Source organism: Megachile rotundata, chromosome 5 (genome assembly GCF_050947335.1).
Source record: "Megachile rotundata isolate GNS110a chromosome 5, iyMegRotu1, whole genome shotgun sequence".
Classification (NCBI taxonomy): Eukaryota; Metazoa; Arthropoda; class Insecta; order Hymenoptera; family Megachilidae; genus Megachile; species Megachile rotundata.
This window is the reverse complement of record NC_134987.1, coordinates 14,598,353-14,624,008: the sequence shown is the minus strand read 5'-3', so window position 1 is coordinate 14,624,008 and position 25,656 is coordinate 14,598,353. Positions and strand designations below refer to the sequence as shown.

At 33.0% G+C, this 25,656-nt stretch overlaps 1 protein-coding gene across 11 annotated transcripts in view; it reads left to right on the top strand.

Annotated features, from left to right (window-relative positions):
* LOC100882696 (nucleolysin TIAR) overlaps positions 1-25,656 on the top strand; it is a 654,466-nt gene that overhangs the window by 596,736 nt on the left and 32,074 nt on the right. For all 11 annotated transcript variants that reach the window (XM_076532252.1, XM_076532250.1, XM_076532251.1 and 8 more), the window contains one exon: positions 20,654-20,834. In XM_076532252.1, coding sequence (XP_076388367.1) covers positions 20,654-20,834 — 181 coding nt within the window. The remainder of the gene's footprint in view (positions 1-20,653; positions 20,835-25,656) is intronic.

Below are 25,656 nucleotides of genomic sequence, written 5' to 3'. Positions count from 1 at the left end.
CCTTTTAATATTAAGATTTTAATGAATGTTCGACTATTTGTTTGTCTGTGCAAAAATTAATCAGATTGATAATATTATTTACAATTTTTAGTTGCTTCATTTCAAGTTACTTTTTAATATTAAGATTTTAACAAGTGTTTGATTATTTGTTTGTATGCAAAAAAATTAATCATATTGATAACATTAGTGACAATTTTTAACTGCTTCGTTTCAAGTTACTTTTTAATATTAAGATTTTAACGAATGTTTTATTATTTGTTTTTATACACTAAAATTAATCAGATTGATAATATTATTTACAATTTTTAATTGCTTTATTGCAAGTTACTTTTTAATATTAAGATTTTAATGAGTTAAGATTTTAATCAAACAAATAAAAATTGTTAACAAATTATGTGAACAGTGTCTCGCGTGAATTTGAAAGCTTGAAAAGGCAAAAGAAGTTGATTGCCGGATAAGTCTATCGAAAAGCAGTATATCCATTAGTTTGATGAGTTTATTTCCAGGACAAAACACGTTTAGTATCCGTAGAGTTTAACCATGTGTTCGGTGGAAGCGAACATGTCCAGAGACGGTTAAATGCGAAAGGTGTCGAGAAAGGAGACACGCAGGGTGCGCCGATCGATAAACTGTTAAAGCAACGAGCAACACACTCGATGAACCTTCATATTCATTCACCTCGTTGAAATTATCTGGTAAAATATAACTGCTAAATGATTTACCTAACAAGTATTATGGATTACTTGGAGCGTGTGCCCGGCTGGAAAAGTTTCGCGACTGTTTCTCCGGCTTCATATATCGTCCACGTTCTTTTTTCTCCGCCTTTCCACTCATAAAGTCCGTAATTACACGTATAATAGAGTTACTGAATAAAAAATAAAAGTACCACCTTGCAGAGTAGGTATCTCGCGCTTACCCTTATTACTATGGATATCGCAACTTACAGTCTAGCTAACAATAAATGATGCAGGAAATATTTTATAAAGGGAGCGGAAAAAGTTAACCCCAAGGCGGAACGTTCACATAGGAGAAAAATGCAGGCTTTTACGAATAAGAATAAATAATGAGCTATTTATTTTAGTTTCGTCTGTGTTAATGAGCTTTGTTTGAACCTTCCTCTTAATCTTACGAATATACGTTCCTGATTTTGTATTACAATGTTTCATATTTTGATGAAGTGGATTAACCATAACAGAAAAAATATTCAGTTCTTTTAACATTTTTTTAATTAGCAGTATTTTGTCTATACTGAATAATTAGCATTAATCTTAAATTTTAAACTGCACAAAATATAAATTAAGAGTATGTTCTCATATGAAAATTCCGTATATCAAAATTTTACTGAACCATAAATTATTTAAACTTGTTTGTTGTATTTAGTAGTGGTACTTCTGTATTTAATTGACATTTCACGTCATTCCATTTGAAGGGTGATTTATAAAATCAGGAAACAAAATGTCCACTTGTCGACACTTTGCCGCCATAATCGCTTGTTTCGCTGTCACGTGTCAGTGCGTCGCTGATGTTATCATATTTCCACTTGATAATCTTTTCTTTTCTATCCATAATAATTTGAAACGTGCGAGTTATAATATACCTATTGAATCATTTGTAATCTGTATGTAACCTATAACATACATATAACCTATAATGTGTGTATTGAGTCACACTTAACCTATATGTAGTTTACAATACATTTATCGAATCATAGATGTATTTAGCTTGTAATATACTTATCGAATCATATGTAGTCTATATGTAGCTTACAATGTACTTACTAAATCATATGTAACCTGTAATATACTCATTGAATCATATTATAGCCTAAAATATACTTGATCAAACATAACCTATAACACTCAAATGATACGAAAACAAGTTTTAAAGGTTTCGTCAAAATTCAGTAATTTTTATCGAACACAAAAAGTTAAACAAACTCCATCTCTGTAACTCCCTAAGTTTTTCAAAAATTCATATCACGATAATTTGTATTATTTATTAATTTTGATTATCACTTCAAATATCTTGCTCCTGCAAAATGAATGAACCTCCTAAAAACCTGCTAAGAGAACATCCTAATTTTTAATTAACCCAAGTCTCCAATAATCAATAAAAATACAAAATCTTCAACTTGTGTTTTCCGCCCAAGTCTCGATCTCCAGATTTTCTAGCAATAAATTTTTCAGGCCATTAGAGATTAAGAATGGCCGGTAATATTATAGAAGCATTTGTTATAGTCTTTCCTCCTCGATAAATTTTTCCCAATTGGTTTATTGATCGAATTCCAGGAGTCCCGGTATCCCGAGAAAATGACCAATTACATCCGTACGTTTTCCGACAACCTAACAAACCAATGAAGGGTCGCATTTGGTGACCTCTTTCGAAGGTGGCGATACTTCGGAAACCTGATCCGTACAGGTGAAGCACAGGGTCCCGTAGGGTATTGTTGGGAGAAGTGCTTCTACCGGAGATGTATTTTGCACCAGAGACAATGTATCCTGGCTATGTATCTTTTCTGTATCGCCATCCTGAGCTGCAGTTAAACACCGAGTCGCAAGATCCATTCGGCCATTAAAACATCCAGACGGTACTTCACTATTTTTTTTTCTTCTTCTCGAAAACCGATCGAAAGCTATTTCTCTCGCTATAATTACATTGAAACTCGCCTTAAGGTACACGTATTCGGGGCGAACAGTGTAAACAGCTAAAATGGAGCTAGTTCTTTTAAAAGCCGTTTTTTCGCTTGTCCCGAATCAATTTACTTAATCGATTGTTTTATTTTCCGCAATATGATTTCAATGGAGTGGTTTGTAATTTGTGTCCGATTAAGCTTCAAAAGCGTTTAATTAAAGTTTACATAATAGCCCGTGATTTGGTATTCGAACGGTATTTACACGAATCACATTATTATACAAATTGTTTTGGAAACGGTGAAACGGTATTATCGCAGAATTGTTTTCGAAACTGCACGTTTTTACCGTTTCGAAATTAGGCTTTGTTTGCGGTTATGTTACAAATGTTCGGTTTTTTTTTGGAACGCAGAGCAAATTAGTTTTTACGGGAAAAATTTTGGTTTACATTTTTTTGGCAGATTTTTATTTCGTTGATCGTATCTGCTTTTTATTTACGTCGGTTTGCAAATATTTGTACTGGAGGAAATTATACTGCAGACTTTTTATTTTAACTAGTTTTTGAAATTTTCTGCTAATATTTACTGCTATGACGAAACAGTTTAGACACTTTATTTTTGTAAGCTGATATGCAGATAGTTAATTCGATGATGAAGTATCAAATTTAAATTGTTAATAATTTTCTGAAATGAAGTTTCAGTGAATTTGGTGTAATTTTTCTAAACTTTGTCAAAATTGAATCACCACGAAAATGAATAAAGTTTTATTGAAATAGTATGTGTAGGATCCTGTTCGATGCGGTTCCAAAAACTTTGATAATTATACAAATCGTACCGATAAACCTACTCCGTCCTAGTGCAATTTCCCCAGGCCGGATTTCCAATATAAATCGTCGCTCGTTTGTTCTCTCGGCGACGTCTACTTCGATTCAACCAATCAAGATCATACATCACTTTCAGGGGTCACAAGTGCACCGCTGGAAACGTGTATCTTTTTGCATGGAAATAGACCAAGGGAATTATTATTGCAAATAACTTTGATATATCGTGCTTTCTGTGAACTGGTTACTTCAACATGGAAGACAGAAACGAAGTGTGAAGTAATTAATAAAATATATTATTTTACTCTAATAATGAAATTGTAAATATATCATAGTTAACTATTGTAACTTTTGTAACTATTCTTTAAGAAACGTTTAAATATATAGAAAATATAAATCAATGATTTTATGAATTTTAAGAAATTGTTTATTAACATGAAATTTAATTTAGTAAATTTAGGAAAATATACTAATTTAAAAAATATATGAAATTTAGCAAAAAATATATAGAAAATATGAATCAGTTATTTTATGAATTTTAAGAAATTTTTTATTAACGTGAAATTTAATTTAGTGAATTTATGAAAATGTACTGATTTAAAAAATATATGAAATTGAGCAAAAAATGTATAGAAAATATAAATCAGTTGTTTTATGAATTTTAATCAATCTTTTATTAACATGAAATTTAATTTAGTAAATATAAATAAATGTATTAATTTAAAAATTAAATGAAAATCGAAAAATATATAAAAACAGATAAATTTAAAAAATATGACATTTAACAAAAAATATATAAAATTATATTAATTTAGAGAATTTGTAGAATTTAATGTATATCATATGTTATTAACATATAACGTATAATTTCGTGCAATTTAGGGTTATATTTTGTTAGATAAAGAAGATCATTAATGAGAAAATGAGAGATTCTATGTTAGAGTGCGTTTAGAAGAGCTTCCTAAATTTTTGGGTCAAGATCTGCTTTCAGAAGGGATCTTTTTTAGCGGTCCACTCGTTTGTAATGCATATTTGAAAAGGGGAAAAAGGAAGGCATATGTTGAATGAAAAATTTCACTTTGTTACCTTAAAACGGTTTTTATCTTCATATTTAACTTGATCAAGTAGAAAACTTCACCATTTAAGAATTTAATGTTTTTGTATTTTTAAATTTCTGATTTTTATATCTTCAATTTCTTACATTTCTAAATTTATACGTTTGTATTTTTCTGCGTTTTTACATTACTACGTTTCTAAATTTCGACGTTTTTGAAATATCTATGTTGTTAAATAGCTGTGTTTTTAAATATCTACGTTTCTAAATTTCTGCATTTTTCAATTTTCACGTTACTAAATGTTTTAATTTCTAAATTTTCAAATCTCTAAATTTTTAAATCTTTAAATTCAAAATCTTCAGAAACTCATATCTTCAAATGTCTATATGTATATTTGAATTTCTAAATTGCTAAATGTCTAAATTACTTAACTGCTAAATTGCTAAATTGCTATATTACTCAAATTCCCTCACATACAATACAATTCACATTTTAAATTCTATACGAATCTAAATACCCAAACTCAAACCCTCACAAAACTACCTCTAACCCTTAAATACCAAAAACCTAAACCCGTGAAAATAATTTAATGGATTAAACCTCCAAACCGTGAATTAACCCGTACGGTCTTTTGAAACCAAAAACAGCAAAGATTAATCCTACCGTTGATCACAGACCGTGAAGAGGTAAATGATGATCGAACAAAGAAAACGATGATCCTTTTTAGAAGGAACATAGGCACGGTTGGCAACGAAGATGGATAGGCAAAGAAACAACGACGGAAAGAGTTGGTGAGCCGAACAGCGACTGAATGTTTGTGGTGGTGAATGTGGAGGGGGTTGGTTGCCGGGAGAATCACCGCTACAACCACTAACCAACCCCTATGTCGTTGGTCGAGCAATCACAGCTATCAGCACCTTCGTATTAGAGCGAACCCCCACAATAATACGCTTTTCCCGCGAGCAATCTTCTTTTTTCGACTATTTTCCCTTCCCACACTCTCCTCTTCATCCCCCTTCGATCCCCCCGTATCGTTTTCTCGGATAGATTGCTTTCGGTGGATGCGACAACTGCATGAAACAGTTATCGTATGTTCGTGTGGTCTAAAGGATCCTCGTTACCGGTGCGAAACGCTCGAAAGTTTAAGCAATTTTAACGAAATCCATATTCTACACGGTGAATAGAACAAAATGGCGACGGTGGGGATAGGTTTTTACGTGAACGAACGGTTTCTTGTTTCCCTGAATTTACGGGATGGCTGACAATTGGGTCAATTGCGATTCTAAAATTTTAAGAGTGCTTCAAAGAATTTAACGTTTTCAAGAAATTTAAATTAGTTTCGTAACGACTTCACGGGAAAGAGCATGAGATTCTGTACGCGAAATTGCTTTCGATTATAGCGTAGCCTTCGGGCGAGCGGTAATCTGCCGATGTATATAGGTAAATTAAAATTGTAATTAAATAATTAACTACGTGTTGTAAATTTTAATTTGACGTTCTTTAAGAATATGATTGAATTTCTCTGCGCGAGAAGTTTTTCAATCCTGGTGCTCTTGCCTGGAATAACTTTCTACATATATGTAATGCATGTTTTACGTATACGTAATTATCAGTTAAATATTTTACACATGTATAACTGTCAGTTGTAGGTTTCACACATATGTTATTATCAGTTAAATATTTTACACATATGTAATTATCAACTAGATATTTTACACATATGTAACTTTCAATGGTACGTTTTACACATATGTTATTATCAGTTAAATATTTTACATATGTGTAACTATGAATTGTTCGTTTTATACATATGTAATTATCAGCTAGATATTTCACACGTGTGTAACTATCAATTGTACGTTTTACACATATGTAATTGTCAGTTAGATATTTTACACATGTCGAATTATAAATTATACATATATTGTACACATATGTAACTATCAGTTAGATACTTTACCCCCATCTAATCATCACTCACACATGTCACACATATCAAAACACCAATATCTCACACATATCCCCCCTTAATAAATTCCCCCATCCACTATTCCCAAAAACAGTCCTAAATCGCGAAAAATCAAAGAACCTATAATCCCACGATCATACAAAAGTCGTTCGTCCATAAACAAAGCAGAAGATAACGATGGCCCAGCGATAAAAGAGGAAGAAGCGCACGTGTAAAACTCCGGCGTACAATTATCCTAGCATACGAAATGAAATTCCTGAGGGGTCTCGGTTAGGAACATAGCTCCTAGTTCTCCGTGAAGGCTGATTCGGGAAGGGATGCCGAACACGTTAGCTATGGGGCGAGGGCTGGCGGGCGGATAGAGGGTTGGTGGAGTGTTTCCAGGCGATGGTTAAACGTTGGTGGGCTGTAGGGGATGGCCAGGGCTTGCAGAGATGCGGATCGAAGGTAATATAGGCACATACGCGAAAGGCGAACGAAGGTGCAGAGAGAGGATTGGTTTTCCCGTTTCGATAAAGCGGTGGGAGGCCATTTCGTCGTCGAGTGCGGAACGCTGTTGAACACCCCCGTGGCTCTTTAAGCGTTTGGATCGGTTTCTCGTGCTCTCGCCATGTTCCTCTATCTCCTTTCGGTTCCTGCTGCTAACCTTCCCTCTTTACTTTCCGTTTCTTCTACTGCCTTCGGGCCTGCCACTTTCTCCGTATCGAGACTTCTACGTGTCATTTGGAAAATAAACACGGATTTCCTACAGTTAGGTCTATCATTAACACTGTACTCATCAGAGGATACGTTTGTCAATATTGTTTGTCAAAACGAATATTGTCAAAATATTTTTTATGCTGTAAAGTATATTCATCTTGCAATGTCGTGTCACACATGTGATGCACACTGCAGTTCATATTTGACAAGACTCTTTTCTTTATTATCATCAAAGTTATGTAGAGTGAGGTTATATTGCAGTGGTTACAAAAATTTCTAATTCCTGAAATGTCTAAATTCATAACCACCTAACTTTTTAAATTTGAAAATTAAAAATTTCTATGTCAAAAAATGTAGATAACAAATTCTTGAAAATAAAATTTTATTTGAAAACAATCCTTACATCAACCGTTATTATGACACAAATAAGTCCATACAAATATAACATAAAAATAATTAAGAAGAAATATCATAATTTAAGGTACCGGTTCTAAAAATAGGAAAATAACTAAAAGAAATTATGGGAAGCACTTTGTTATTTCCAAAGAGAAAATCACCTTCCCAGAACGAAGAGCTCCATCGAAGACGCGGAACAAACTAAACGTTCGATAAATTAATTTAAATCAATTGCTGGTAGAGAGGAGAACGAGTATAAAACGGCTCAATACACGTATTGGACTGCTTTATCGAGGACACTAATCTATTAAAGCAAGTAAGAGAGGGTCGAAAGCTCAAATTTATGCTGCGACTACAAATCTTGGCTTAGCACAGAGAAGGGAGTTGAAAACCAAGTATGTAGAACGTTGCAGAGCACGAAGCAGCCATGACTAGACCCGTTTCTAGGAGTCTCCTTGAGTTCCAGATTCTACGGTAATCGATTGCCAGACCGAAAACACCTCTATTTAGAAATCCACGGCCGTCTTACAGCCGTACGCTTGTTACAACGGTGAACGAGTAAATCTTGGTTAATGGTCTATACTTGTAGCGCCACCGACAACAACAACAACAATTATCCTGCTCGGAAGAACGAACAACTAACAAACCCTGAAACATTAACCCTCGGATAACGTGACACTGCAGAGTCAAACATGACCTAATAGCAAACATCTGTTTGTACACTGCAGAGCGCGGTGCATTTTCTTAGGGAAAATGGCGGCACGGAATCAGCTCTTCGTGCATTCGTTTTGGAAGTTGTCGGGTCTCGGATTTAGAAACTTTGGGAATTTGAAAAGTTTTTAATTTGGAAAGCGAGTTTGGGGATTTGGTGATGTCAAAATTGAGGTCTTTGAGGATTTGTGTGATGGAGGAATTTGGGAATTCGGATGTTTTGGAGTTTGGAAACCGAGGAGATTGAGAATATGGCGACTTAAGAATTTAGGAGTTTCGAGATTTGTACATTTGGGTAATATGGGGGCTTTAGGATTTTATAATTCTGGGAAGTTTGGGAATTTGGTTATATCGATGTTTAGGACTTCGACAGTTTGTGACTTGGAGAAATTTGGGAATTTGGGATGGTTTGAAATTTAGGAACTGAGAAGTTTGGGAATTCGGTGATCTAAGAACTGGAGACGTACATTTAAGAAATTTTTTAATTTAAGGATTTACATATTTGTACAATTTAATTACTTAAAAACTTTGGAAAATAAAGTACTAGATATTTTAACATTTAGAATTTTGAAACTGCAGGAAGTTTAAAATCTGAAACCTCTGGAATTTGAGATGTCTGAAAGTTTTAGATGATGAAGTCATAGAAAAAATAAGAAACTACCATAATTATTTTCTAAATGACCTACACAACTTTATTTTAACATGTCAAACTACACAATTTATTTAGTTTTATAAAATCGGTACAAAAAGAAATAATAGAATATTTGTGTAAATTGCGATTCAATTACATACATTTACAATTCTGCCAATAGTTATTTTATAATTCTGTATTTATGTGATAATCTATTTTATATTTTAGTTACAAGTATTAAATTAGTATTTTTCTTTGTCTATTGATTATTTCTCATTTCATTTCACTTCTAACTGTATTATTATATGTCAAACACACAGTTGGGCATTATTCGAGTAATTTTCTAATAAAAGTTTAAAATAAAACAAAGATATTTGAAAATTACAAATTCTCTATTGGAATTAATTTGTGTTATAAACGAAGATTTACTGGAATAATTAAAAATTGAACAAGTCATTCAAACAAGGCAAATAATTCTTGATTAAAATATAAATTTTATTTTGTATAAAAGCTAATTTAAGAGAAATCTTATTTCAAGTTAAAGCTAATTGAAATAGAATATTATTTTGAATTAAAACTAATTCAAGTGAAAGCTTATTTAAAATGAAAAATAATTCGAATATAATTTTATTTAAATTGAAAACTATTACAAATAAAATTTTATTTTAAATGAAAACTGATTCTGATTGTATATTTAACTTTAATTAAGAATTGTTTTGTAGAAGTTGTTAAAAATATAAGGTTGATAACGTATGTAACCTTACTGTTTAAAAATATAAGATTAATAACCTAACCTAACTTCATAGAAATATAAGGTTAGTAGCACTAGCTTAACCTCTTCAAAATTTAAACTTGATAGCACACCTAACCTCTTCGAAACACAAGGTTAGTGCCTCAAAGAAATATAAGGTTAATAGAACTGTCTTAACCTCTTCAAAATTTAAACTTGATAGCACACCTAACCTCTTCGAAACACAAGGTTAGGCAGTAACTTAACCTCCTAATGTTAAACTTAAATTTAACCTAACATCTTAAAAATATTAGGTAGCACACTTAATTTAACCTATTAAAAATATAAAATTGCACACTTAACCTCTTAAAACTATAAGGTAGCACACTTAACCTCTTTAAAATATAAGATAAGCTTAACCTAACTCGAAATCCTTAAAAATAGTAAAAATCACTCAAGTACAATATCTAAATACAAATTTCTTTAACCTTATCCTCAAAATAGTAAAATAGTTTACACCAAGGATATTGTTCAAAAGAAAAACAAACTAATTCAATATTTTATTTGAAACTAATCAAACCAACCCCATATTTTTAACGAAATCTCCCAAGAAACAATGCATTATAAAATCTTTCCAGTCATTTTCAGATATATTCGTTTTATCGAAAAGTATTAAAAAATTATTCGAGCAATGCCCAAATCCAGCAATAATATTTTTACAAAATAAAATACTAGGGAGTAGTAAAGATCGTATTCTATAGGGAGCGTCGTTGCACATTCGCCATTATTCGTACGTGTCGTTTTAACACGGATATTTTGCAGGAGGGTGATACGGCAGGAGTTAAAGGCCAATAGCAAAGAAAAGAGAAAGAGAAAGAGAGAGAGAGGGAATGAGAGCTTAGACAAAGTGTGTAAGTGTACCAAAACTCAAAGCAAGCTAGCTACGAACGTTATATCTAATTTACCCTTTATTAAAAATACGTTTCTCATACAATTTTATTCTTACTTCTTATTCTCTTTTTCGATATCATTACTTGTATTTCTTCTAACTTTTCCGATACCTTAATATTACCATTTATATTCGTTGTATTTATTAATTAACATTATTATATTATATTATACGTTCTCTTAAAACTTTACATTTTCCACTCTCTTCGTCCTTTATTAATACGTACGTTATCTCGTGGAGAAAAATATCAGCAAGCTCGAAATCGATTTGTTAAAAAACAACTCATAGCTATTATTTTTCTCCTTGTATATACAATTGTTCTTCTCTCTTTCGTCCTTATCACGTTAGCTGCGACAACACTGCGTTTTTGCAGGATTATTTAATTTATCGATAAGGATCAAATATTGGATTTTTAGATACCTTCTATTGGATTTTTATATTACGGTACAGAGATTATTTCAGTTTGTTATTAGTAGAGTATATTGAGTCTGTAAATTAATTTGATGCCTTTTGTATTTTTTTTTTTTAATTCTATTTGCAAATTTGTATATTTCGTATCAATGCATGGTCAATGTAATTTAAAATTTCGAGGTGGTATATTGCCGGTGGTATAGACTCGTTTCAGGATTTAAAGGAGTGAATTTGAAAAATGAAGAATTTGTAAATTTGAAGATTGAAGAATTTGTAAGTTTTGAAATTCGAGAATTTGTAAATTTGGAATTAGTAACTTTGGACATTTGGAACTTATACATTTTTAAATTTGTAAGTTAATATATTAGCAAATTAGTAAATTAGTTACTAGGTTAGTATATTAATAAATTCTTGCATTAGTAAATTAGAAAATTAGTAAATTTTCGACTTTGTACATTTGTAAATTAGTACACTTTGTAACACTGTAAATTTGTAGCTTTGAAACTGTAATAGTGTAATTTTCTAAATTTCTGATTTAGTAAATTTCTAAATTTTTGAATTCCCAAATTTTTAAATTCCAAAATTCCCAAATTCCTAAATTCCCAAATTCCACAATTCCACAATTCCAAAATTCCAAAACTTCAAATTTCCAAAATTCCCAAATTCCCAAATTCCCAAATTCCCAAAATCCCCAAATTCCTAAAATTCCCAAATTCCAAAATCCCCAAATTCCAAAATCCCCAAATTCCAAAATTCCCAAATTCCCAAATTCCAAAATCCCTAAATCCCCAAATTTCCCAAATTCCAAAAATTCCCAAATTCCAAAATTCCCAAAATTCCCAAAATTCCCAAAATTCCCAAATTCCCAAAATTCCCAAATTCCAAAGTCCCCAAATTCCAAAATTCCCAAATTCCAAAATCCCCAAATCCCCAAATTCCCAAATTCCAAAATCCCCAAATTCCAAAATTCCCAAATTCCAAAATCCCCAAATTCCAAAATCCCCAAATTCCAAAATCCCCAAATTCCAAAATTCCCAAATTCCCAAATTCCAAAATCCCTAAATCCCCAAATTTCCCAAATTTCAAAAATTTCAAAATTCCCAAATTCCAAAATTTCAAAATTCCCATAATTCCCAAATTCCAAAATCCCCAAATTCCAAAATCCCCAAATTCCCAAATCCCCAAATTCCAAAATCCCCAAATTCCAAAATTCCCAAATTCCAAAATCCCCAAATTTCAAAATTCCCAAATTCCAAAATCCCCAAATCACCAAATTTCCCAAATTGCAAAAATTCCCAAATTCCAAAATTCCCAAAATTCCCAAAATTCCCAAAATTCCCAAATTCCCAAAATTCCCAAATTCCAAAGTCCCCAAATTCCAAAATTCCCAAATTCCAAAATCCCTAAATCCCCAAATTCCAAAAATTCCAAAATTCCCAAAATTCCCAAATTTCCCAAACCCAAATTTCCCAAATTCCCAACTTAGCAAATTAGCCTCACTAAATTTGAAATTTCCTAGTTCCAAAATTTCCACTCTTAAACCTAATTCCACGATTAAAAAATGTCAAAGCTAAATACAACTGCATCGTTACCAAAAAGATTACACATCACCCAAATAAACGTTGGATACTTTATTAGTTCATTCAACTGTCACAACCATGAATTTCCTTTCATATAACCCTACTTACGCATAAACTGTACCTGTACCGTATACCCGGTGTATCCATGTTCAGGTTCGAGTCCTGTTCAAAGTAATTTTCTGTATCGTAACGTTTTATAATGCAATGTGTACACATTGGCTTTGGTATGCATGCTCGTATACTTTCCGTTGTTCGAGAGATACTTCGACACGAGGCGTTCTAAATTATGCAACAAATATCGCGGAGAACACGAGCGGAAGGAAGAAAGAGAGAAAGATTGTAAAGTTGCAGAAACGAGAGAAAAAAGACGAGCTGAAATTTTCTTCACCATTTTTCCTTCACTTTTGATACTTTTCATTTTGTTTTGATACTTTCACTATTATTCTGCAGTGTCTCTTTTTTTTTTAGAAACGAAGGTACCGATTAAACGTGTGCTTCCTAAGGAGCACCGATGTGTATGCACAATTCCTGAATAATACAATTTCAGCAACAACTAACACCGATAGAAGCAATCCGTGTGATATTTCGCACATAGTTCCTAGTACTATTTTATAACTATATTGTAACTATTTTTTTATTCTTTGTATCACTTGCGCACTTTTATCCACGTGCATATTATTGACATCATCTTCAAGTATTGTGTCGAAGAATTTTCGAGATAGCGAATAGTTTTGATCGAATCCTGCATAGTCTGCCTGACTATAGACTAGAGTTATAATGATAGAGTAAAATAACGTATATCCATAGCTTCCCTTTTTTTAACGAAAGTAGCGTTGATTCATCTGAAGGATACCACTGTGCATGGTTATTTACTTATTTACTATTCTGTTAGAAACTATTAGAAACGGTTAATCTCTGTTAGAATATTCCACAAGAAATTCAAATGTATTATATTCTAAGATAATTGTCGAATATAGTATATTTTTTAGAAAGTCATATTTTATTACCAAAAGAAAAATATAACTTGAATAATTCTTTTTTATGTAATGTGTCGTGGTACTCACTCGATAAATTCCCGATTTAGGGGCTCTTTGGGTAATTATCGAACAATTACAAGTATACTCTCTTAATCACCCAACTTTCATAAATAAATTTTTCTATATATATTTTTAAATATAATAAAAATAATTAAGGTGATCGAAGTTAGTTTTTTACTTATTTAAGATAGTAATTGTTAATATGAATAAAATTAATTCAGTTAGTTTATTTGTTTGTTATAAAATATAATTATTATCAGTTATAACATTTATGCGATTATATTATATTATGGTATTATATGTAACATAAGTGGATATTTATCGAGTGAGTATTTATTAAACACTTATTGGTTATAAAGATATATTTTACCAACATATATTTGAATAATTATAAAGACATCAACATAAGTAACATTTCTAAAAATAATTTGAAAAAAGAATACATGCTTTGAAGCAGTATCATTAAAGAAGCTATTATTACCAGCAAAGATTAGGTGAATCCCTCAGTGTCAACGACTAAAAGAGAGATAAATATTACACATTTTCCTTAATTGTATTCAGTGGAAATTAAACCTGTACCAGATTCAACGATCGCTGTTCGACAAGAGTCATTGTAAGACCGTTACCGAACAATGACTTAAAACGCTTGTTCCAGTACCGCAAAAACGGATAACAATTACGGTACAACAATCGCAAAGTGCGGAGCTAGTAGCAAAGCATTCTCAGAGACACAAAATAGAAGAGAAGAGAATGGAAGCAGAAAGGCAATTTTTATCTTTTTCATAGCGGGTCGATAGAGCCCGTGGCTCTAAAGGGCCACGGAAAAGTTATAAATACAGCCTGAGAGAACTAATTATTGAAATATCTGTGAACGGTGACTGGCAAAAGGATGGAGAGAAACGGTTAAAAAAAAATGACGGAGAACCAATGTCCACTTAAAGTGGTCGCTAGCACGAATTTACCCCGGCGGAATATTGGCGCGTTTGCTAAGGGTTGGCCAGTGCCAACGAAACTTCAAGTATCTGCGTTATTTAAGGGGGTACGAGATACGTACATTGGAGTTCCATCGTCGACCACTAGAGATTCCATTCGCCATAAAATGGAGAAAAGTGGAAACTTCCTTCCCGGGGAGTGAGAGCAAGCGAAAGTCCAACATCGTCCTCTCGTCTTTTTCTCCTCTTTTCTCGCTTCCCTGTTTCCCGCCATTTCTTTCTTCCCACCCCTCGCCATCCCCTTTTTTCTGTTTGACCTCGAAACTACGAGCTAGCTCGGTCAAGGGAAAATTTCGAGTTTACCCCTCGAATTTCTTGTTGATCTTTCATCTCGGGACGAACCGGACCGAGCGGAACGGGACGAGTTATCGGGAGTAAAAAGTTCCTAGATCCATGCGATAAATCTAGTTACCCGATCGCCAAGTTGTTCCACGGACCAGATAAGAATAAAGTTCGAACGGGCACGAGTTGATTGAGTATGTTGAAGTTCGATTTAGTCGCGTTCCTGTAATCAACTCTGCCTAATGAACCGAGCTTGCGTCGAGCTACAGGCTCGTTCCTTAATGGCGTACCTTTACGCCGTGTACTCATGTAGCGACCGGTCCATAAATCACCGGCCGTCTTACACCGCGACACGATGAATCGGAAGGTTCGGTAAATATAGAACCGGATAGATTTCCTTAAACGAGATGTGTCCGTCTTTCATACTCTGCGACGCGCATACGCCTAATATAGATCGCTTATTGAAAGACGCCACTGTTGGAGAGTAAATGGTGCAGGAAATTTTGGGGTTATAAAGTGTCGCCTACTTTTAGGGAATTTTCATGAATGTTTGCGGAAAGAAGTCTCGAGGACAATGCGGTTTAAAAACTTTCTGACAATTGCTCTCATACTAGTTACTTTTCATTTACTATTTTAAAAGTATCTATAGATTTAAACATTTTTTATAGATAATTTTAAGATAAATTTTTTATAGATAATTTTTATGATAAATTTTTTTATAGATAGTTTTAAGATAAATTTTTTTTACTAAATAATTTTTATATATTCTTACTGATATCACAGTTTTTACCTTCTCAAAATAGTTGAAATATTGTAACATATTTTTGTTAAATAATTTTTTAGTAGTTAATATATGGTATTGTTATTTTTTTTGACTAATAAGAAAAAGTTAGGCAATGAATGTATAATGTAATGAATTTAGAGATAATGAAAATGAAATTGCTAAAAATTGTCAAAATTTGGGTATCTTGAATATAGGTTATATATTTTAGTGGCGACATAAAATCAGATTATTTTAAACAGGAATCTATGATGAATAACTCAAAATTCAGTAAAGTTTCAGGCACGAATAAGCCCGGATAGAATTTTCGATCGCAAATCGTTACTCTTTCTACTTAAGGAAGCCTCTCAAGAGAAACCAATCTCATCTTCACGGTCTTTTCTTTTAAAGCTGATTTTCATTCACGATGTCTTGCTAGTATGAAAACCTTTATGATAGTATGGATCTATAGTAAACCCCTCGATTTTTCAGCCAAGTATACCTGATGTAACTCCTTTAAAGCTTCCGTGGCAATTTCTCGAATAGATCATCCGATATGAATTTCGATTTTTCGGGCATCGATTCCGTGAGAGATAGAGTACGAAGATATAATATTCGGGGAAATCAGTTGACTTCCTTTCCTATTAGCTTGGAAATTATAGTATGATAATGCGATCGATCGATGTTCCATGCGCGGAATATTTAAAAAGTGATTGTTCGTTGTGGATAGAGTTTTATGATACAAATTACAGAATTTGAATTTTTATGTAAACTTGTGTCTAAAATTAATGTGAATTAATACTTCTTTTTTAATTGAATAATCAATGGTGAAGGCAGATTTCAAATAACGTAACATTAAATTAATTTAAAAAGAATAATTTAATAATTTAATTTCTTTATTAAAATTTTAGCAAATTAACTACCAAAAATTTAATACTAACAGATGAAGAAAAATCTTGTATTTTGTTAATAACAATAAATTTTAATTAGACAATACAACGATAATATTATACAATATTATAATTCATTATGACAAAATTACTAAAAAAATCGTCTAGAAATAATCAAATATAATTATAATAAATTAAATGTAATTAAAAAGAAAGACATTTGGAGTTAAAATTTTCATACAAAGGAATTAATTGATGTAACAACAGAATCATATAGCGAAAGTAATTTCGCATGTTCAAAATTAATATATTAAATCCTCTATAATTTTATCTGACACGCCTATTGTTCGCGATAAGAAGAATTATTTGCATCTTGTTAAAGTATCCCGTCCGATTAAAAGATTGTGCGTGTCGCCACAAACTTTCCAAATAAAAAAGTTCTGCACAATGTCCGATAACAAATTATCCAGCACAAAAACGAAAATATTATAAATTCAGTTATTATATATATAATGAATGTTCGAAGTAACGTTTGATAAGATGTTTAACAGCGGGATGATTTATTGCTTTGTTATTTTACGGGGACAAACTCGTAAAAGTTGCTTAAAGGAAGCATGAATTATATTTTCTTTAATAATTTCTTGTAAATTGAAATTCTATACGACGTATAAAGTATACCTTGTACAAAATATAATATACTATTGTTATAAGGAGTATTGTTAGTTTATATTATTATAAATCTGATAGATAGCCTAACTTTTGAGGTGCATATATTAACTTGTAGTTTGGGATATGAAGTAATGAAAAATACAGGGTGATTCAATTTTTGATACTATAAGTATTATGCCATTAAAATGTGAGTGTTTTATATTCAGGAATCCTTGATAATGCAAGCAATAGTTGTACCTAAATTTCAAATTGAAGTATTCAAAATATGGTTTGTCACATTTGAGCTATAAATGAAACTCGTCAAATCAAGAGTCAGGTGGAAGTTAACACTAAACCTACCGACATATAATGTGTACTTAAGTTGAAATTAAAAATGAAGTTGAAAAATAAATAAACGAACAACCAAACATAAATTAGTACAATATTTATTCTATATCTTGATGAAAATCAATTCTGATTTTAAAGAATGCACTTTAACAAAGTGTGTTCCTTACAATAAGAAGCTTATGGATCAGTAATTTGATCGGTTTGATAGTTTTAGTGTTAATATTCCCAGATAAAATATTTCTTCACAATTATTTTCCAACGGCGTTGAAAAGGCTACCTCAAGTTTTTCAGTAAGTCTTCAGCTATATTTTACACGCAAAGTCCTAAAGGGAAGAAAAGAGCATCGAATGTCCACTCGCGATGCTTTGACATTCACGATATCCAGCATCGATCGAAAGTCTCGAGGCCTCGTAAAAGGGAAATAATAATTTCATGGACACGAGAGAAAAATCGATATTATAGCGGCAACGTAAGCGTTTTAGCGGGAAGAAATTTTTCCCTTTTTTTTTTTTAAAGCGAACCGATAACAGAGGCGAGCGCGCGGTAGCGACATTCCGAGAATACTGAGAATAACGTTCAGGGGGCAATAAAGAGATAATGCCGAGCTTTCAGAAACGAAGAGAACGTCCCCGTTGGTAAGTTCTTAACGGGACGTTCCGACGTCCTGAGAACCTTCTATCCTCGAACGAGGCAATTACAGGCCGTGGTTTACCGGTCGCGTTTACACCCGTGGCCTGCTACCTTCGTATAGGCTAAGCCCCCGTGCGATCGTAAACTTAGCTGACGGGGTTCAACCTCTTTGGCATTGCCGTTCGATATCTCGAACAACTAGCCTGCTGCTAGCTAGTTCCGAGTCGTCAAACCTGACCCCTTTACTCGCATATCGGCGAACCTAAGACGCGCGAACGATGGATATCTATCGTGTTAAAACGTCGATATAGAGCGTCGTTGATATGTGCTGTGAAAGGAACTGGTATGCATTATGTGGAGATGCATATCATCGGAGTTTGAGATCTCTGTGTTTTCAGATTGCTGGGTAATCTGCATCATTTGATACGTAGGTACATAGCTAGATAGATAGATAGGTAGATAGATATATAGATGACTATATGTGTAGGTACTTAGATAGCTACTACTGAGGTATCTAGAAACAGTACATGGAAACTTATCTGGATTATCTGAGTAATATCTGGGTATTTAGATCGCTAGATACCTAGGTACATCTGGATGCATCATATAAACGTATGATACAAATGTAGGTCACCAGAAATTTAGATAACTACATACCCAGATATCTGGATACCTATTCCCTCTAATAGGTGTCCATATTTGCAGATATCTATGTTTCTAGTCACTTAGACAGGTAGATGTCTAGATACTTAGGTACCTAGAATCCTACATATTACCTAGATACCTTGATATCTAGATATCTAGATATCTAAATCCTAAGGTTCACAGATCATATCCTTCTATCCTTATATGTCGAGTTCCTATAAATTTATATCCCTGTATTTTTACATTCGCAGATCCACATATGGTTATACCACTATGTCCTTATATCTATAGATCCTTATTCTACAAATCTATATCCCTATATTCCTATCCTATAGATCTCTATATACCTAGATCCCTATATCCCCAGAGTCACATATGTGTCTACATGTCCAGAATTCTGCATTTTGAAATTTCTACATCCACAAATCCCTATGTCCCTATGAAAATTGGAAAATTGGAAAATTGGAAAATGGGAAAATTGCAAATTAGAAATTTGGAAAATTGGAAATTAGATATTTGGAAGATTAGAAAATGGGAAAATGGGAAAATTGGAAATTTATAAAATTAAATATTTTTACTTGCTACCTTCGTATTTTTACAATTTTGGAAATTAATACAATTTACAACTACAATTTTGGAAATTAATTATCTTCGACATCTCCAATAACCACACAAAATTTACACCCAATCAGTGTTTCGAAAGTGCACTCCTTTTAAGTAACCTAAAACTTTTAAACGATAGTGTACATTTAACAGAGATTACTAAAGTTTGAGTGGTTTATGTAACAATGTAAAATGTCCGTTGTACTAGTCATCGTTTAAACACTGTATCGAACAAGAATTAACCCTGAAGATTGTTAATTTTCTGATGAAATTTCCTAACCCTCCTTGTAGCTAGCACGTCGTTTATTTTCAATTTTACGATTAATCTTCGTAGTGGAAGTGAACTTTGTAGCTAACTAGACTTAAGTGTAACTTTTGATAAGCTAATCAATTTTACGAGGAATTTTAGATCGAAAATTTCTAATTATGTTTAATTAGTCACGTATGTATTTTCTGAGTGACATGTGTTATCGTCAAACAAAATTTTACTTTGAATATTTTACGTCGATGTCTAAATTTTATGTAACGAAGTTTCAACTATGAGGAAAAGAGTTTCTAGAAAATTGTTTCTAGAAAGAGTTAATATAAAAATTATTAGAACAGTAAATTATTAAATCGTTTTCAAAAATTTTCTATTTAAAAAGTATCTTTCTATTAAATTCAAAGTTTCGTTATAAATTAATTAATACATTATACCATCTATTGTTTATATTTATTAAATTTACTTTTTTAAAATAATTATATATTTAGACATATTTAAATATTTAAGTAATATAAGCAAGTAAATTAAATTTATTAAAAAAAACTAATTCTTTATTCTCTAAGTCTGCATTTTCACATAAAAAATGTTATAAATTTAACTCTTCTATTTTCGAGGTACTTAAAGCGATTAAACTTAATTAAACTTGAAACATGTTTCAAATCCAGAAATCGGAAGCCTATTATATATAATATTAGCTCTTCGAAGCTAATAAAAGAGTAGTTAGTGTAATAACTCTTTATACAACCATAATTCAATCGTTACAACGTACCCGAAACATTCCCAACAATTTTTAACACCGATAGCAATCTGACATTTCACCTGCACCAGCCTAATAATAAAGTGAGCATACTGTGAACGTGCAGAAAATTATAATATTTCATAATGTTGAAGTCACTTCATGTTGCAGGATTATCCTGATTTATGAGCCGGTAGATTTATCATAATAACCTTCTTTTTTTTATTTTTTGTTTGCAGCAAATGCGAAGCCATTGACATTCGACGAAGTGTACAATCAAAGTAGTCCAACCAACTGCACGGTATATTGCGGAGGACTAACCAATGGTCTAACAGAAGAATTAATGCAAAAAACCTTCTCGCCTTTTGGATCCATCCAAGAGATTCGTGTATTCAAGGACAAGGGTTATGCATTTATCAGGTAAATCTACTTAGATAAAATATAGTGAACCGATGTCAACAATCCCCAAATCCATAAATGCTCCAATCCTCAAATACCCAAATTACCAATTTTCCACTTCTCTAAATTCTAGTTTACTTCGAATTATAATTTGCATAGTCAACAACCAAATGCAAAATAGACTTAATATTTCAACTTTCTTTATGTACCGATGTCAATCCACGAGTTGGCGCGTGAGGTTGACCCAGGTGTTCAGAAGAGGCTCCGATTGGTCAGAATAGAAAAATGGACGCCTCACACGTATTTTCGGCGGTACTATTGGCTGAGCGGTCACCAATTAGACGAAAATGACAGACAAACGTCTCTAGAGATAGTGTGAATTGCGTTCAGCAGTTGTTATCGTCATTATTATTCTCATTTGCCGAAATGTAACTGGAAGTGTTCACGGTGGGGAGCTTTTACTTTGGGTCACGCGCCAACTCGTGGGTTGACATCTGTACGTCTCTAGTACTCTAAGGGTTAAAACTGTTTTCGGTTCCACTGGGTGTTTCAACATACTATAGAATAATCAACAAACTTTTTAATCAAACTACCGTTTTGAAAGTCACGCTAGTTTCTAGTGTTCCGAGTAATTCATTCGCAGACTTGACATTCGTTGATGGAATACTTATAGTGAGTTATAATCTTCGGATGCGATGCGTTCTTGTAGTTTATCGTCCTGTAATTCTACTTATGAAGAAAAAGACAATGCAACGCTATGTTAATATTTTATAAACAATCTAAGTTACCGACAGTGAAAGTGAGATTTCGTTCCTCTTTGAAATGTAACTGAAAATGTGAGAGCTTCTTTTACTTTGAGTCCTCACGCGTCAACTCGTGGGTTGAGATCAGTACATCGACATACCTTCGCACAATACATTATATACGTCATGCATTTGTCAGAAAAAAATGTATGTACTTTGGTAAAATTATATAGCTCCATTCAATGAATTATGTTCATTGAAATTATAGCGTCCCACAGTTAATTACGTCCATTGAAATTATAGCGTCACACAGTGAATTATGTCCATTGAAATTATAGCGTCACACAGTAAATTATGTGCATTGAAATTATAGCGTCACACAGTAAATTATGTGCATTAAGATTTAATAGATAAGAAAGGAAAATGGAGTTTATTGTTAATTGAATTTATTACATTGATAAGTGCGGGCGATGCAATTTGCTGAAATTTAGTTTTCTTTGTGTTGGTTGTTCTGGTGAGTTGGTACGAGTGTAAATGGAAGTGTTACGGATAGAACTGGCCAATTGAGGCATTTCAGAGCATGGGATGAGAATTTAAAGATAAACATAAGATTTAATGAATTTAGCGGGGCTTTCGGGGACGACTGGTCAAAAGCAGCAGGCATGGCGAGTTTCCATGCCTCGAAGCCCTACGTGCACGGGGAAACCTGTGGCCGTATTCGTCGAACACCATGAGTGTCTCGGCATGAAAAACACCATCGTAGCACCGGGGGTAACCAATCCGCCCGGGAGTGGTGGTGCTCACCAAAACACCGAGGGCCACTCCGCTCGGGAGAGGTGAGAACCCGGGCGGGGGCGAGCTTGCTTGCCCTGCGCTCCGGCTAGCTGTCTGCGGGATCGGTCGCACTCGAAGACGATAGATAATTAATTTTTCTAAGAAATGTACACGTGCGTGGTGCACGTGGCAATGGCACGTGGCAAAAGTGGCACGTGGCACATGCTCTGAAATTCCGAGAAAAATGCCAATTAATAAGTATTTGATCCACCGCGAAATGCCGGCGAACCCAGGTGCGCACTTCGGCAGAAAAGAAAGACACTCCTCGGCGACGTCTCCTGATGCGTAATTTTCGAGAAACGAGTACAAAGGCGCGGACCGCTCCGTTTGACGGCGGGTACCGGCAAGTGCCGGCGCGACATCGGTATCGGCGCGCGGCGTGGCGGCGCGGCGGCTCGGCCGCAAAGGGCGGGCGGCATCGCAAGGATCGGTTGTAGAGGGATGACCGCGAAGCCAAGGTCGACGGAGGGCACGTGGCAGATTTCGAAGAAATCGGGTGGTTGCTAGGAGACGTCGTAGGGGAGTGAAACGTATAAAATAGGCGAGGGCACCGGGCCCGCACTTCACTTCACTTCGATTCATTCTCTTATATTTGTTGCTACGCGCTTCTTTCTTTATATTTGTTGTTACGAGGCTTCACTTATAACTTGTCACTACGGGACATACTTGTTGTCATTACGGACTTTACTTGTATTTTGCAAAGACTTTCGTTGCGGGATCAAGTATTTCGGCTTTGATTGTAATATTGATGTCACTCGCAGACTAAATTATAATACGTGTGTCATATAATAATTGAAATAAACTGCGCGTATTCACCGTCGAAAAATTGAGTTGTTCTGATACAGGAAGTTAGTTGTGCTCGAGAGAAATATTTGATAATATGGCAGATAAAACGAGACTCAAAGCATTCGTTAAAAGTTTTAGGAAATAGTTTGTTTTTTCTAAAAACAATAGTGTTGTCTTTTAAATTTCACTGTTTAAAAATAGCAAAAAATATTTATTTAACTTGTTTTATGAACAATATGTTAAGTTTATATTATACTACATTTGATTAAATTTTTATTCTATCGTATTTACATATTCACATTTTATTTTATTATATTTAATGACACTGAACTTATATTACATTCAAGTTTATTAAATTCATACTATGTTATATTTAATTCTATGAAATTTATGTTATATTGTATTCAATTATATTGGATTCACGCCATGTTATATTCAATTATACTAAATTCGTGTTATATTACATTTAATTATATAAAATTGATAGAAAACGACAAAGTACAATTTTTCAAACAATTTCTGTTTTATAAATAATTAAAGATTTGAATAAAAATAATATTTAAAAACCCTGCATTAAAATTGCACATTACAGATAACAAATAACAAATTCTAATAAAGAATGCTGACAAGAATAAAAATGTCCCATAAAATAATAACAAATAGTTGTTAATTAGCAACGATGTCATTTAGAAAAAAAAAGAACTACACAAGATATCAATCCGAGCCAAAAGCGTTCTTTTGCCAAATTTCCTTTGGCAAAAAGAGTACAATCAAAATGTGCAAGGAAAGATGCGTCATGGAGATCGTTGAAAGCATTAACAACATCATGATGTCTTTACCCAAAGTTTTGGCATTTGACAAGGGTGCAATGATGCTTTCAAAATTAATAGCTGATTTCGGAATGCAGCCAAAATCACTTACGTATCGAATCGATATTCTTTTATGTCGGTACAACACAGACGGAAGGAAAATGAGCATGACCGAGCGATTTCGGAGACCGCACATAACCAGAAATTCATCTGGTCTGTTTCAGGGCAATTTGCGAACGCTATCATAAAAGAAGTTACTGTGCTATATTTTATCCCGTCTTAGCTCTAGTCTTTTATTCCTTTGTGTACTGTCGAAATAATTGTCGTAAAGTGCATTCTGGACGATTAATTATTTGAAGTTTGGGGATTTATGGGTTTAGGGATTCAAAGATTGGGAGATTTGGAAACTTGGAGATTTGGAGATTTGGAGATTTAGAAATTGGGGGATTTGGAGATTTGGAGATTTGGAGATTTGGAGATTTGGAGATTTGGAGATTTGGAGATTTGGAGATTTGGAGATTTGGTGATTTGGAGATTTGGAGATTTGATGATTTGGAGATTTTGAGATTTGGTGATTTTGAGATTTGGAGATTTGGTGATTTTGAGATTTGGAGATTTGGAGATTGGGGGATTTGGAGATTTGGAGATTTGGTGATTTTGAGCTTTTGAGATTTGGAGATTTGGAGATTTGGAGATTGGGGGATTTGGAGATTTGGTGATTTTGAGCTTTTGAGATTTGGAAATTTGGAGATTTGGAGATTGGGGGATTTGGAAATTTGGAAATATAGAAATTTGGAGATTTATGGATTTGGAAAATTAGACCTTTGGAGATTTGTAGATTTATGGATTCAAAAATTTGGGGATTTGCAGATTTGAAAATTTGGAAATTTAGAAATTTAAAAATTTGTGGATTTGGAAATTTAGATATTTGGGAACTTGTGCATTTAGAGATTTGCGGATTTGCAAATTTAGAAATTTGGAGATACGTGGATTTAAGAATTTAGATATTTGGATTCTTGAAAATTTGGACGTTTAAATTAGGATATGTACTAATTTTATTATTTATTTTATTTATTGTAAATAATTCTCGCTAATACTCTTCGATTTCGTAAATGCTGTAATCAAGGAAGACTTGAAGACGATGGGTTGGTATGAGCTTTAAAATGGGTGCAAAGCGATAAAGCGTACCAGTTTCATAAGCGTTGAAGACTTTACGATCTTGAAAAACCTATTCACTGCTTAGGGGATCGTAAAAGAAGGAAAATTATATGATGCCTATGGCTGTAATTTATCTAATGTGTACAGTAATACACAATATATTGCTGTGTTTCATGTCAATTTTGTTGTATGTTACATGGAAATTATTTTCTCAACAAAAATGCTGTGGAACATTTCTGTTCATATAAAATTGTTTTATGTTCTATGTTTACTTTTTATTTCTATAAAAGATTGTTACTTTTTATTTCTATGTTTTATTTTTTTGTTATTTCAACAAAAATTGAATTCAACATTTGTTTGAATATATTTTCTATTTTTTATTTTAATAAAAATTTAATTATACATTTAAGACTATTTAAAATTGTATCATTTTCAGTGTCCAATTTTTATTTCAATAAAAATGTGACCAGAAATGTAAGTTTGCATAATATTATTCAATATTATATTTTCTAT